General features: G+C 46.1%; 1 protein-coding gene across 1 annotated transcript in view; it reads right to left on the bottom strand.

Annotated features, from left to right (window-relative positions):
• Positions 1–5,976: 5,976 nt before the first annotated feature.
• Positions 5,977–15,920, bottom strand: part of FBXO16 (F-box protein 16) — a 78,179-nt gene continuing 68,235 nt past the window's right edge. Inside the window, exons 10-11 of the mRNA XM_043891411.1 lie at positions 7,625–7,688; positions 5,977–6,120 (exon numbers count right to left, since the gene is read on the bottom strand). Of these exons, the coding sequence (XP_043747346.1) occupies positions 6,029–6,120; positions 7,625–7,688 (156 nt within the window). The 3' untranslated portion in view covers positions 5,977–6,028. The remainder of the gene's footprint in view (positions 6,121–7,624; positions 7,689–15,920) is intronic.

The raw sequence follows: 15,920 nt of genomic DNA, 5'->3' as shown, positions 1-15,920 counted from the left end.
GAGAGAATGACTCAGAGCCTGGCTACCTCCTCCAAGGCGGAATGATCATCTAGGAACACCACAATTTTCAACAAGTGACACGCAAAGGGCTCGGGAAGATCTGAACCCAACATACACGCCAAGCGATGATAGCACCCCAGAGCACTGGGTCAGGCTAATAACCTCCACAAGGTCACACCAGTGATGTGCTAACTAACCATTGCCCAGGACTGGGGGTGATGAACTGAATGACTTCTTAACAAACAAAAACGAAAAAAAAAAGAAAATTTTTCTTTGTTTCAGTCCATAAATCCATAGACCAATTAGACAAAACCCCAACTATAAAAGCCAGTTTTAAAAAGCAATTTAAAGGCTGCCAGTCATTGGATGACAATTTCTGGCTCTTCTGAATTAAACAGCAGCCACTGTTCCCTATTTGTACCAGACATCTTACTGTATTTGCAGTCAGCTCGGTTTTGTACATCCATAGAGGTTGGCCTCTATCACGAGCTGGTGGGATGTTCAACTTCATAAGACCAGTTTCTAAATCTTTAGAGGCTAAAGGAGATTGATAGGCACTGTTGAATTCCCTGTTGTTTTCAGCATAGATTGCAAGATCTGAAACTTAGATTCTCCTCCAAATTTAATGTTTTCAAGTTGAAATCATTTATGGACAGGAAGTTTCTATGCTTTCCATGTTGTTGTTTTTGTCACTCAGTTGTGTCTGACTCTTTCCAACCCCATGGACTGCAGCACGCCAGGCTCCCCAGGAGTTTGCTCAAATGCATGTCTATTGAGTTGGTGATGCCATCCAACCATCTCATCCTCTGAGGTCCCTTTCTCCTCCTGCCATCAATCTTTCCCAGCATCAAGGGCTCTTCCAATGAGTCAGTTCTTCGCATCAGGTGGCCGAAGTATTGGAGCTTCAGCTTCAGCATCAGTCCTTTTAGGATTGATTTCCTTTAGGATTGACTGGTTTGATCTCCTTGCTGTCCAAGGGCTCTCAAGAGTCTTCTCCAACACCATAAATTGAAAGCATCAGCCTTCTTTATGGTCCAGTTCTCATCATAGACCTCTTTCCATAGACCTGCCTAAACTAATTTAGATGAAAGGAGTGAACTTTCCTGGTCTTTCGTTTTCTCAAGAAAGTCAAGCCAATACTTGCCTGTGAAACCCATAATCTTACCTTGATAATATATGCATATAATCACCATAGTGATTCTTTTAACCTACAATTCATCTAGCTTTAGGCCACATCCTGCCTTAATAATCCCAATATATTAGAGTAGAAAGCCTATGAATTAACAAAATCCTGTTCAATTACCCTTTTGCATTATCCACCTGGGAGCACTCCAGTTTGCCAATACTTGTTTTCAACATGGCAATTCACAATCTTCTCATTTATAAATGGTTGAACCACCAAATCTCCACCTTCTCCATCTGACAGTGTAATTGATTGCCTCTCAGATCACTCCTGACAAGCCTGAAATGATTCCCAAAGGCAAGAGAAATGGCTAGCCCCTAGGTTTTCAGCCATCTGGCATCCAAACGTGAGAGTGAAGATCTGCCATATATAGGAACCAGACTTCTATCCACTCCCAGACCATCCTAGGGTTTTTGTTTTATTTTTTTAACTAATAAATTAAAATTTTGACTGCCCTGGGTCTTTGTTGCCGTGTGTGGACTTTTCTGTAGCTGCGGCGAACTGGGGCTGCTCTCTAGTTGTGCTGCGCGGACGTCTCACTGCAGTAGCCTCTCTTGAGCAGCATGGACACCAGGGTGCATAGGTTTTAGTAGCTGCGGCACGCGGTCTCAGCAGTTGTGCAGAAAGGGCTCGAGAGCACAGGCTCAACTGTTATGCTCGAGTTTAGCTGCTTCACTGCATGTGGAACCTTTCCAGACCAGGGATCGACAACTATGTCCCCTGGATTCTTAACCACTGGATTCTGAACCAGCTAGTCCCATCCCTCTGATATTTCTCATCTTCCTTCATGGCTGATCTGATCCAAACAAATCACCCAAAGAGAAGTTTGGAAATTCACTAGCTGGTAATCTGCCAAGCTTCTTTGACATGAGTACTAAGAGCCAAAAATGACTGGGAAATCATAACTATCATGTACTTTAGCATCCGTTGGCCCCATGGCCAACATGCTAACCTACCACTTGATAATTGATGGTTATTGTCACTCTGATCTCCTATTGGGAAAGGCGCAGGAGGTGAGACGCGATATCACTCTCAGCGAGCCAGAGAGGTGATGAAATGCAGAGGACAGTCTTGTGAAACCTGGGCGACGCAGCCAGGAGAAACACCAATTCAGTTCAAAAAAGCCTTAAAAATAATGCAAGTCTTTGTTGACATTTTCTTCAGGAGGAAGCCAAGAAGGAATTTCATCTCACCATACACAATGAAACTTCCAAAAATCCTCTTTTCAAGCTTCTGTCCCCCAATTCCTCCTCCTTTTGTCTTCCACTGTCCTCACCTTGTTCTCTTGTCTCCTTATCACCCCTTCTCCTCTTTCTTCTCCTTCCTCAAGTGAAGAAAGAGGCTGCTCCTGACTTCGGTCTCTTCACTTTGTCAGAGATCTGGCAGCTGACTGAGCCAGCCAAGAATCCTCTCCCTTGAAATTAGGGAGTGGCAAGGGATTGGTACTGTATACATCGAAATTTTAATGTTTCTCTTTTCTTCATCTCATGACATCAGTATTAGTATCAGATCAGTTCCAGGCTCTCTGGGGCCTCCACAGTTTTATCCCCAGTCCCTTAGAGCAGCTGACAAAGGATGGGAAGGAGGATTCTTCCCTACTTTCTTTGGACCACTGACCACCTTTTATGTTGCTCCTCAAAAACTGACCACTACCCTTCCAACACTTCAGCTTGAACCCACTAATAGAGTAATTGTTATTGGACCCACTTGCTTTCTTTACCATTTCACTAAAAACCTTTTAATAATCTCATCTCAAAAATCTCAATCTTGGGACTTGCCTGGTGGTCCAGAGGCTAAGAGTCCGTGCTCCCAATGCGGGGAGCCCAGGTTCGATACCTGATCAGGGAACTAGATCCCACATGTCGCAGCTAAGAGGTCGAATGCCACAACTAAAAGATACCCCACGTGGAATCCACGACTGAAAAAAGAACGGCATGCTGCAAGGAAGACTGATGATCCCAAGTGCCACAGCTAAGACCTGGTGCAGCCAAATAAATATATAAATATTTTTTTAAAAAAACCAAAAGCCCTCAATCTTATCCTCTCCATGATTCAGACTGTCACAATAGTCCAGGGTTAAATGTTATCTACCCAACTCTGAATTCAGGTTTGTTGGCTGGTGTCCTGTTCACCATACAATAATATTGAGGAAGAATTCTATTTTCTTCTGTTTACCCATATCCATGGGACTCACATTTGGTATGACTCATGGGAACTAGAATGCTGAAGAAGTGATAGTTGTGGCCAGCACCCAACTTCCATTATTTTCTGAAGGATAAAGAAATAATATTGTGCCAAACTTATTAGTCAAGCCTCTCTTTGGAGGCAAGTGACAGGAACTCAATTCATGCTAACTTAAGCAAAAAAAAAAAGAGAGAGAGAGAATTTGTTGGCTCACTGAACTGGGAAATCCAGGAGTTTGGACTGGCCAAAGGCACAGCCAGACCTCAGGTTTAAACAAAATTGTCAGGGTGTGTACTCTAAATCTCTCCTTTCTACTTGCCCCTTCTTAGGAGTCCCCTTCTTTCCTATCTCAAAATAGTGCCCCCCCCCCCCGCCCCATAAAAACAGCTTCCTTCATACACTTTGGAATCCTGTTGCTGGCAACTACCAACTATGACATCCCTATTTAGCAACACCAACAGAAAACAAAACGAACTCTCTCAGTATTCACATATTCGTTCCAGGGAGAGCCTCTAATTGATTCTGCTTAGTTAAAATGCCCCACTTTGGACTACTGCTGCCAGAGGGATGGGTTACTAGGATTTCGAAGCTAAATCAAACCACAGGCAATAGAGGACTGACTGTCCCCAGAGGAATAAATGCTGGCGAGAGGAGACGTTACATGTGTCCACTACAGAAACTGGCGCGAGGGAGGGAAAGATAGTATTTAGTTGTCAAAGGACTCATGTTCCTCTGCTCGTTTATCAGTTGGGTGATTTTTGACTTGCCACTTCTTTCTGAGCCTCAGTTCCTCAGGTATAAAATGGTTACATGGTAGTTACTAGTTACAATATTAAATGATATGTTACAGTGTCTCTGTATGGTACCAGGTGATTTTTCAGATAATGGAAAACTGACTAATTTGAGGAAGGCATGTAACAGTGCACTCCGTCCTCTTAATTTTATACGGATACATTTATAGAGCACTTTATATTTTACCGCAGGCTTTTTTCATCTACCGTACAAACTGCAAAATGAAGTTCAAGAGGCTGCAATGCCTAGACTATAAGCCGAAATTAACTTATTTGTGTAAGTGCGGCCCCACGCAGACACACAAAATACATGACGATCCTGCAACTGAATCATTTCCTGGACTGAAAAGTGGCAAGAGACCCGCTCCGGGACAAAACGCACGCAGGCATCCACCTCTTAAGGCAGCGATCCCTGCGAGCACGTCCGCACAGCCTCTCCGCGGGGAGGGGAGACCAGTCTAGGTTTGAGGAATTTCAGGGCCGAAAGGACTGCGGGCGAGTGTGTGTGTATGTGGGGGGGTGGGGGCGGGCGGTGGGGGGTAGGAGGAGAACTGTACAGGTTAGGAAATTAGAAAAACACCCCCCCACCCAAACCAACAACAAAACCAAAGCTGTGCTGGGCGTCTTTAGCTATAGACCCTTCCAGGAACGCTGCAGCCTTGGCACCTTCGCCGCAGTCACTCCGCCGTCCGCCCCTCCTCCGCCCCACTCCCGCTCCGGCGGCTCTCAGATCCAGCTCCGCGTTTTCCCGGCCGCCCTCCCGCCCTTCGGGTTAAAGCTCCCCCGCCAGGAGTAAACAAGTCTCCGACTGGCAGCCGGTAGGACCGGCCCCCTCGCCCCGTTTCCTGCGCCAGCCTCAGCAACAGGCCCCGCCCTTAGCGACAAGCCCCGCCCCAGGCCATCGGCCCTTCCCCTAGCGGCGTCCGCCGGCCCTAGCCGGGTCTGGGCAGCGGGCCCAGTCCCCAGTCCGCCCCCGGAGCCTCCTCCCTGGGGACCCCGCGGCCTGCCAGCCCGCCCGCGCGCCCCCAGCCCGCGCAGAGGGAGGGTGCGTGGCGCACACGTGACTCGTGTTGTGGGCGGAGCCTGCGCGGGCCTGGGCGGCTAGGGCCGGGGCGGCGGGGAGGGCGGGCCCGGCCTCGCCTCCCTCACTCCCTCCAGCCCGCCTGGGGCCCGGCTGGGGCCCCGCTCTGGCCCCGAGCCCGGAGATCGCTGCGCTAGGCCTCCCAGTGACTTTGCCACTGTGGCTGCTCCTCCTCGCGCAGCCTCCCGGCGCAGCCCGGCCGCTGGGCTCGCCCCCGACTCCTCGCCCCCAAGTCCCCACTCGGCAGAGCCTCTCAAGTTTCCTGCCCGGTCTGCAGCCCTGCGTACTCACAGGCCTGCACGGACACACCGCCTTCCTGCCTCCACTAGCGGAGACGCCCTCCTGCACACACAGACCTGATTGTACAGTCTTCGCACACTTCTCCATTCATCACCATTCCGTAACCCGAACATGAGAGGGATCCGCTTGCTAGCTCACCCAGCCCACCTCCCTTCCCTTTCTCTTATTCTGAAGGTGGGGGAAAACCTGAGGTTCAAAAGGTGAAAAGATTTCCTAGAGCCGGAGCCAAGACCAGACCTCCGGTGGCCAGGGCCTTTCTGTCTGCCCTGATCCATGCCTGCTATTCAGGGTCAGACTGACTCCCCCTGAACCGGTAGTTCCAGTCCCGGTTATCAGTTAATACCGTCTAGATCTTCCCCTCCCCGGGGGAAAATGTATCTGTCCTCTACCTCCCGTCTGTCTCAAGGTAGCTGAGGAAATAGATCAGAGCTGTTAGAACAGAAAACCTTTATCGAGAGACAGTTTGAGCCAGAGGTTGGAAGAGAAGACTTAGAGGCAGACGGCAATTCCAGACCGATCCCGTCCTCCTACTGAGTGTCTTGGGCAAGCCATGTGACTTCTTTCTTCCTCTAGCCCCTCATCTGTAAATGGAAGATAATGTGAGGATGAACCAAGTTAATATAGGAAGAGGTAGAACTGACGCTTTGCATATAATAAAGCCATCAAAGAAATTACCCTGGGCTAGTCTTTGTGCTGGGTTTCTTAATGCCCTATGGTCTCCTGGTGCTTCCCTCCGAGTATTGCAGCCAGATTAACCTATTGGGCCAGGCTCAGCTTTGCAGGAGCGACTTCAGGCTCCACGCAGATTAGTGGTTGGAAGGGCAGAGGCTGGGGGACCGTGTTGGCTGGGACCTCCCCAGGCTGAGAGCCCCACAGCTGGGTTCTAAGCCAAGGGGAAAAGTTTCTGTGCCAGAGGGAGGGCCAGGCAGGGAGCCTCCGAGCTCTGCCCTTTTAGTGTCCAAGGGGCGGGGGCGGTGCTTGAGTAGGGGGAAAGCTGGGATTCAGTGCAGTGGGGAGACGGAGGCCACTACTAGAGAGAATGTCAAACACTTCACTACTTCCTGACCTTTTAGCTCCTGACCCTTCATTCAGTAAATTCCACAAGTGAGTATGTGCATCTAATCCTCCCTTGCAAATTTCTTGAGAGCAAGCTCTGTGTTTAGGTCTCTTTTTCTCATCCTAGCTCAGTACTGTGAACATAAGTCATCAACAAATGCTTGAATTTTTTTTTTTTTATGAAATTATAACTTGCATTTCACTGAGTTGGGGTCTTGAGGAGAGGGTCCTAATTTTTAAGAAAAGCAGTTAAGAGTTTCCCTATCCAGTACCCTGACTTCTGAGTTAATTTGCCCAGGGGTTACACAGAGAGTTAGAAACAGAAGCCAAGTCTCTGCTTTCGGTCTGATGTTATTTCCATGACATTGCACTGAACTTACAGTGCAATTGGAAGGAAAAACAAACTCCCTAAAAGCTATAAAACAAAATAAGGCAGTGCATGGTTAATTCCCGACTGCATGGTTCAAATGGGAGGACTGGAATCCCCAGGGCCTGGGATCAATTGGAAAATATTCCCTGCAGGAGAGGGCACCAGTCTTAAAAGATGGGTAGGATCCAGGACTGTGAAGAGAAGAGACAATTCCTGGCTTTCCCTGAGGCCCTGGTGGTATTTAAAGATCAGTGAAGAAACCAGTCTGGTTAGAAGACTGGTTTGGGTTGGGTCCCGGGGAGGGAGGGGGGTGTAAGAAGGTTAAGTTGAATCCTTTTTTTTTTCCTTTTGGACACACTGCTTGCAGGATCTTAGTTTCCCAACCAGGCATTGAACCCGGGCCCTCAGCAGTGAAAGCAGAGTTCTAACCACTGGACCTCCAGGAAGTCCCAGAAGGATAAGTTGAGATTTCAGGAAATTTCAAATACCAGGGTAAGGAGTTTCGACCTTGGTCTGTGGATAACTGGGAACCCCTGAAAATAGACACCGAGCTAGGTGCTGCACCAAGACAAGACACAACCAGATATCTGCCAACTTGGTCTGATTTGCATCTTTCGTAGACAGTCGCTTGCCGTATATGTGCATTTATTTATACCCACACAAGAAGGAAACTCCACTCACCAGTTCGTCTATATTTGTTTCGTCTCCAAATGTACATGATATCTGTGTGGGAACAGAGGAAAGAGGGAGACTCAGAGAGTGTGCATGCCTGCTGTCGAGCAGACACTTTCATCTGTTGATATCTCAGACATCCCTGAGTGTAACCCTCACAGTCTTGTGGGGTGTGAGTTTTACTGCTGCCGTAACACCAGAGATGGTAAGTGGTAAGTGACTTCCCCAGATCACAGAGCTAGGAAGTGGTAGAGCCAGAATTTAAAACTCAGCTTTGATGCCAAAGCCCGAGAAGGTACAGGAGTTGTGTTCCCACTCTCAGTTTCCTGCTTAGAGAGGTCAAGTGTGCAGATGACCAGCTAGACTCACATTTCTAGGAGTGCTTTCTCATCCCTGATTTTCTATTTTTATCATTCCAGGCTTCTCCAGTGGTTCAGAGGTAAAGAATCAGCCTACAGTGCAGGAGACTTGGATTCGATCCCTGGTTCGGGAAGATCCCCTGGAGCAAGGAATGGCTACCCACTCCAGTATTCTTGCCTGGAGAATCCCATGGACAGAGGAGCCTGGCAGGCTACAGTCCATGGGGTTGCAAAAGAGTCAGACATGACTGAGCGACTAAGCAAAAATGAAATGTTTATCTATGCTTACCTTTTCTAGTCTTATTTTTAAGATCAGAACTCCTCCTTGAATAGGCTTCGGCAAGCACTCGACCCAAGTTAGCCCTTGACCTAAGTTAGCCCTTGACCTAATTGCGCATTGTTGTATGTACAGAGGGCTCCAACAGTTGTATAAGCTTCAGGCCAGATAAAACCTGGGTTGGCCTCATCTGGATGACTTAACTCGGTTATTTAAAGTAACTCAAGTTACTCTCTGAGACTTAATCTCCTTGTCTGTGTAAAAAACATCCTAGACTCTGGTCTACCAGCTGAACATCTGTTGACACATAGGACTAAAGAAAGATGCTGAAGTAACTTATAGAACTTGATCTTTCCTCACCTTAGGCGTAAAAAAAATACCGAGTGGATCCAAAAAGACACATGTATCCCATTGTTCATTGCAGCACTATTTACAGTAGCTAGAACATGGAAGCAACCTAGATGCCATCGACAGATGAATGGATAAAGAAGTTGTGGTACATATATACAGTGGAATATTACTCAGCCATAAAAAGGAATGCATTTGAGTTAGTTCTGATGAGGTGGATGAACCTAGAACCTATTATACAGACTGAAGTGAGTCAGAAAAGATAAATATCGTATTCTAATGCACATATATGGAATTATGAAGAATTTATTTACAGGGCAGCAATGGAGAAACAGAAATAAAGGATAGACTAATAGACATGTGGAGAGGGGAGGAGAGGGTGAGATGTATGGAAAGAGTAACATGGAAACTTACATTGACATATGTAACATAGATAGCCAACAGGAATTTGCTGTATGGCTTGGGAAATTCAAACAGGGGCTCTTTATCAACCTAGAGGGGTGGGATGGGGAGGGAGATGGGAGGGAGGTTCAAAAGGGAGGGGAAATATGTATACCTATGGCTGATTCATGTTGAAGTTTGACAGAAAACAACAAAATTATGTAAAGCAATTATAAAAATACACTAAAAAAATAAAAAACCTAATGGATCTATATGTCAAGCAGTTAGGTCCAAACAATTTTTTTTTTTTTAATTTTAGCTGTGTTGTGAAGTAATCAGCCTCCAACTAATTAAAAACAAACAAACAAACAAAAAAAAAAAACCTTCCTAGTACAGCTTTGAATTTAAAAAAAAAAAAATTTTAGCTGTACTGGGTCTTTGTTGCTGTGGGGTTGCAGGGGGTGGCTTTCTCTAGGGTGGGCTGCCCTCTGCTTGGGGTGCCAGGCTTCTCACTGTGGTGGCTTCTCTGGTTTTGGAGCACAGACTCCAGGGCACGCAGGTTCAGCAGTTGTGGCACACCAGCTTAGTTGCTCCATGGCATGTGGGATCCTCCCCGACCAGGGACTGAACCTGTGTTCCCTGCACTGGCAAGTGGATTCTCTACCACTGGACCACCAGAGAAGTCCCCACCTACATCAAGGTTTGCCACAGTGTTATTATCCAGCTATGTGCCTGTGCTCAGTCCTCAGTTGTGTCCAGCTCTTTGCAACCCCCATGGACTGTAGCTCACCAGGCTCCTCCGTCCACGGGATGTCCCAGGCGAGAATACTAGGGTGGGTTGCCATTTCCTTCTCCAGGGGATCTTCCCAACCCAAGGACTGAACCAACATCTCTTGCATCTCCTGCATTGGCATGCGGATTCTTTACCACTGTGCCATCTGGGAAGCCCTTATCACTCAACCTTCTACAGGAAATCTTCCTAAAGTTGCCCTTCCTGCTGTCTCTCCAATCTGGGTCATGGCTATTTACATGACATTAACAATACAAGGAATAATGGTGGTTTGTTTGAAGGCCTGGCTCCAGTTCTAGATCTGTCACTTGAGAGATCCAATGCCTTGACCATAAGTTTCTCTTTCCAACATTCCTTCCAGCCTTAAATACGTATGGATCTACACTCAATCTTTCTCCTGAGCAACCAGTTTTTTAATGAACTTGACTTAAGTTGGCCTTAGAAGACTGATGTTCAGTTGCTCAGTTGTGTCCAACTCTTTGTGACCCCATGGACTGCAGCACACCAGGCTCACCTGTCCTTCACCATCTCCCGCAGCTCGCTCAAACTCATGTCTGCTGAGTCGTTGATGCCATCCAACCATCTCGTCCTGAGTCGTCCCCTTCTCCTCCTGCCCTCAGTCTTTCCCAGCATCAGGGTTTTTTCCAATGAAAAGGGAAATATTTCTTCTATTGTACATATGTTGGATGCTAGGAAGCTGCAGAGTGTACCATCTTCAAGTCAAATAAAAATCCCATTTTGAGGGAAGGAGAGGGTGAGACAAATTGAGACAGTAGCACTGAAACCTCTGCATTACCATGTGTAAAACTGATAGCCAGTGGGAATCTTATGGAATCCAGTGGGATCCCAGTGGGATGCAAGGAGCTCAAACCTACCGCTCTGTGACAGCCAAGACGGGTGGGATGGGGTGGGGTGGGGGGGGTTCAAGAAGGAGGGGACATATATATACCTATGGCTGATTCATGTTGATGTATGGCAGAAACCAACACAGCATTGTAAAGCAATTATCCTCCAATTAAAAATAAACAATTTTTTAAAAATCCCATTTCACATCAGGCAAATTTATGAAAAGAGGGAAGAAAAAAATAACAAAAAGTCTACACAGGGGGGCTTTTGGGGTGATGGCAATGTTGTTTCTTGATCTGAAAACAAGTAACTGGGTGTGTTCAGTTCAGGAAAATTCATCACACTGTACACTTTTGGTATTTGCATCTCTATGTCTATGTGTGTGTGTGTGTGTGTGTGTGTGTGTGTGTGTGTGTGTGTGTGTGTGTGTGTGTGTGTGTGTGTGTAACACTTTACAAAAAGGGAGGAAAGCAAATTGCAGAACTGAAGCAATATATGTTACATAAAAATATAACACCATGTTTTTAAAATTAAAAATAAAAACCAAAAAATCCTGACAATAAACTGTAAAGATGTTCCTGTGTTGTTTGTGGTAAGGTTTGTTTGTTTTTTAATGGTACATAGTATTCCATAGTACAAATGCAGAAGAGTTTTTGTTTTGTTCTGGTTTTATTTAATTTTGGGGGCTACACTGGGTCTTCGTTGCTTTGAGCAGTCTTTCTCTAGTTGCGGTGAGCAGGGGCGACCCTCCTGTTGCAGAGCATGGGCTCTAGGAGCACAGGCTTCAGCACTTGTGGCACACGGATTCAGCAGCTGTGATGCCCAGGCTTAGTTGCTCGGCAGCATGTGGAATCTTCCTGGACCAGGGATCAAACCCATGTCCCCTGCATTGGCAGGCAGATTCTTTACCACTGGGTCACTAGGGAAGTCCTGTGATAAAGTTTTAAAATAAATTTTAAATCATTTGAAAGAAGAAATAAAATAAACCTCTTGCCAGCTCCCAGGAAGCTTTAAGGCTTGGGCCAGGAAGAGGGAGGCTCTGTTCCTTCTGCGTGAAATAGTAGGAGTTTTGAAAGGTCCTCCTTTGTCCCTGCTCTTCTCCCTGTCATGCTACTGAGGGTGAGATGCTGAGCCAGTGCAGGCCCATTGTGGGAACTCCCTGGCAGCCCAGTGGTTAGGACTCTTGTGCTTTCACTGCTGAGGCCCGGGTTTCAATTTCTGGCTGGGGAACTAAGATCCTATAAGCTGGGCAGCCTGGCCAAAAAAAAAAAAAAAGAGAGAGAGAGACAGTTTATTAGGATATTCTGCAGAATTAGTACAAGCAAAATCCACATTGCTCAAGAATTCAGGATTAGCTAAGCAATCATCCTGAAGAGCCAAGAGACAGAAGCTTCTGCTCATCTCAGGGCACTGGTGGGTTACCCGTGCTCATCTCTGGAGCTTGGAGCCGAAGAAGCAACCAGTCACCAGAGGCTGTAGGAAAGAGCACTGGACACCTGTGTCCTAGGCTTTGCCTAGCCTCAGTGACTCAACTAGCTGAGTGACCGGAACACCTCTTCCTTAAAATGATGAGTAGAGGGCTTCCCTGGTGGCTCAGTGGTGAAGAACCTGCCTGCCAATGCAGGAGACACGGGTTCAATTCCTGATCAGGGGAGATCCCACATGTGTCTCACCGCAACTAAACCAGGGAGCCATAACTGTTGAGCCTGTGCTCTAGAGCCTGGGGGCCCACCCATGGGGGAGCAGAGCCCATGATCTGCAACAAGAAGAGCCACTGCCTGTGCCTCACAACTAGAGAAAAGCTTGAGAAGCATCAAAGAGCCAGCACAACCATAAAAAAAATAAATAAAATTATTTTTTTTTTAAATGATGAGTAGACACTGGCCAAGGTCTCTTCTGGCTGGATAATTCAGTTCTTTTGTGATTTAGTGATGCTAAGAGAAGGGTTCGTTGTCTTAAGGAAACTCAAAGAAGTAAACAACACATCCACTCTGGAAAGAATAGCGAAAGCAGTTTTTAAAAACATCACAAGGCCAGGGGCCCAGATGGGCGATGCCAGGCAAATATATGTATATAACTAACGTCAAAGATGAGTTTGAGCAGGCTCTGGGAGTTGCTGATGGACAGGGAAGCCTGGCATGCGGCAGTCCATGGGGTTGCAAAGAGTCAGACATGACTGAGCGACTGAACTGAACTGAAGTGAACGTCAAAGATAAGGCCAGAACAGGAGGCTCCAACAGCAGCAGCAGGAGTGAACTGAAATTATGGGGCTGGGAATGCAGGCTAGCTTAATGAATAGGATATGGGAAAACCATGTGATGACACATGTGCACCCAGATAGAAGTAAACATGAAAAGTGGGTTGCTGCTGCTTTTTGATTCCATCAGTACTGTGCTATGATTGGGAAGACTGTTTACACAAGGGTTTAGAATTTAAGGGAAAGTGCAGATCTTGTTCATATTCACACTCTTCCTCTGCTGGTGCAAAGGGGAAAAGGAGAGAGCAACAGATTCTATCTGTTACAGAGTATCAAGGAATCAGACAAACCACTCTGACTTTAGTGTCCTCAACTGTAAAATGAGGGCCATGCATAATAAAACTTCTTCAAAGGGTGATTATGATCTAACCCTCAGAGCATACAAGCTCCTGCTCGATAGAGTGGCTATTATTATTTATTCCATTATTCGTTGCTGCTAAGTCCTTAAGTCCTGTTGACTCTTTGTGACCCTCAAGGACTGCAGCCCACCAGATTCCTCTGTCCATGGGATTTCCCAGCCAAGAATACTGGAGTGGGTTGCCATGCCCTTCTCCAGGGGATCTTCCCAACCCAGGGATCAAACCCTCGTCTCTTGCATTGTCAGGCAGATTCTTTACCACTAAGCCATATTACTAACTACACTACGGCGAAGCTCCAGAAAGTCACTCAGAGTCCCTTCAGCCATTCAGATTTGGGGAATCTAGTATTGTGACTTGCCAAGCAAGTACTGCGTGAAGAGGCACTCCAGTTTTGAAGAAGAAGAGATTTTTTTTCCTCCTCTTGGCATTTTGAATTCACCTTTATTATAGCTCTTGTCCATTTAAATGTTAATATTTTGTGGGATGAGGTGAGAGTGAAGTCACTTGTATGCACAGTGTTGTTTTCTATTTTATTCTCTAAGGTCCCAGAAATATGGGACTTACTAAAAAATTATTTCTGTATTTATTTTATTTTTGGCTATGTCTGGTCCTAGTTGTGGCACACGGGATCTTTCCTTGTGGCACAATGCAGTCTCTTCCTTGGGGCCCTGGAGCTCAGTCATTGTGGACAGGCTTAGTCACCCCAGGGCATGTGGGATCTAAGTTCCCAGACAAGGGATTGAACCTACATCTCCCACATTGGAAGGCAGACTCTTAACCACTCAACCACCAAGGAAGTCCCTATATGGGACTTTTTAAAAAACTGAAAGGTATTTGACATTTAACATTGTGTAAGTTTAAATTGTACAACATGTTGAACTGATATATTTACATTGTGATTACCATTGGAGCATTAGCTAGCACTTTGATCACATCATAAAACTATTGAATTTTTGTGGTGGGAAGAATTAAGATCTAGTCTCTTGACAAGTTTGTTTATAAAACAATATGGTTGTTCATAATCCCTGTACTGAGCACTAGATCTCCAGGACTTATTCATCTATAGTTGCAAGCATGTATGTATCATTACAGCGGCCCAATGGTAAAGAATCCGCCTCACAATGCAGGAGATGCAAGAGACTCAAGACATGTGGGTTCAATCCCTGGGTGGGGAAGATGCCCTGGAGTAGAAAATGGCACCACGCTCCAGTACTCTCACCTGGGAAATCCCATGGACAGAGGAGCCTGGTGGGCTACAGTCTGTGAGGTTCCAAAGAATCAAGACATGACTGAGTGACTGAATGCACACACACACACACATACACACACCCTTAAACAATACCTCCCTTAATCTGCCACCCCCCAGTCCCTGGTAATCACCATTCCATTCTGTTTTTACCAGTTTTGAGATTCCACATAAAAGTGATATTATACGGTTATTTGTCTTTCTCTGTCTGATTTATCCCACCTAGTATAATGCCCTAAAGACTGAATTATGTATATCTGGTATCTTCTTTAGCCATTCATCCTTTTACCAGTACTTAGGAAGCAGAGATTTCTTTTCTTCCCCCCACCCCCTGCCCTTGCCACGGTGGCTTGTGAGATCTTAAGTTCCCCCACCAGGAAATGAACAAACTCCCCTCAGTAGTCTGGTTGGAACCCAGGCCCTTGGCAGTGAAAGTTCCAAGTTCTAACCACTGCATGGCCAGGGAATTCCCCCCTCCTGCCCCCCCCCCCCCCCCCCCCCCCCCCCCCCCGAATTCTTAATAGGAATAATTACTTGACACCTGCACTTTGAGGGCTTCTTGGCCTGATCCCAGGGGAGCCTCTGCATCTATTAGCAGGTTGCATCCTGAGTATTTCAAAATACTGTGAAGGAAGCTTACCTGGAGGGAGGAGGGCAGCGGTCTGAAAGAGAGAATTCCGGCTGATTCCTCTTTCATCTTTAAGATACCCATTGGGTGGTATCCTTTCAAAACTTCAGGGGAACAGAAAATGGTGGGGAAACTGAGAAACAAGAACTGGCCAAAGTCCCCAAGTAGTCTGAATGTCTGAGTTCAAAAGGCTCTGAAATTTTCTTCACGTTTTAAATGAAAGGAAGCACGTGGAGCAGAGATTTGGTGCCTAGGAGAGACCCGGTTACCTATTCAAGACCTCGGAGTCTATCTCTGATCAGTATGCATGGGTGTACTAAGTCTGGCCATTCATTCAGTGCGACTGGAAATATAAATTAGTACAGTCTTTGTGGAGAACAATTGAATATTAAGAATCGGGAACTTCAAAAGTATTTTTATCCTTTGAATCTTTAAAAAATACGGTTAGATTTTGCTACAGCTGGACAGTGTTAGCACAGAACCATACAAACGACGTGTTCATGGACATGGGAAATATTTTCAAGCTATTAAGCACAAAAATCAAGATACCCCAAATAATTTACACAGAATTATCAATTATGTAAAAAGAAAAAAATACATAACCTCATATGAAGAACTATCCCCAAATGTCAATTGTTTGCTTGTGGTTAGTGGAATGATGGGTACTTTTTCTTTTTCCCTCTTTCTTTTTGGTCTGATTAGTTACACTTCTGTACTGGGCACAGTTTATACAGTAAGTACATTTTACTTTGATTATGTGGGGGCAGGCGGAGGTTGAAGCCGACCTCAAAT

This window comes from Cervus elaphus, chromosome 29 (genome assembly GCF_910594005.1).
Source record: "Cervus elaphus chromosome 29, mCerEla1.1, whole genome shotgun sequence".
In the NCBI taxonomy this organism is placed as follows: Eukaryota; Metazoa; Chordata; class Mammalia; order Artiodactyla; family Cervidae; genus Cervus; species Cervus elaphus.
The sequence above is the reverse complement of the archived record's forward strand: the minus strand, read 5'-3'. Positions and strand labels throughout refer to the sequence as shown.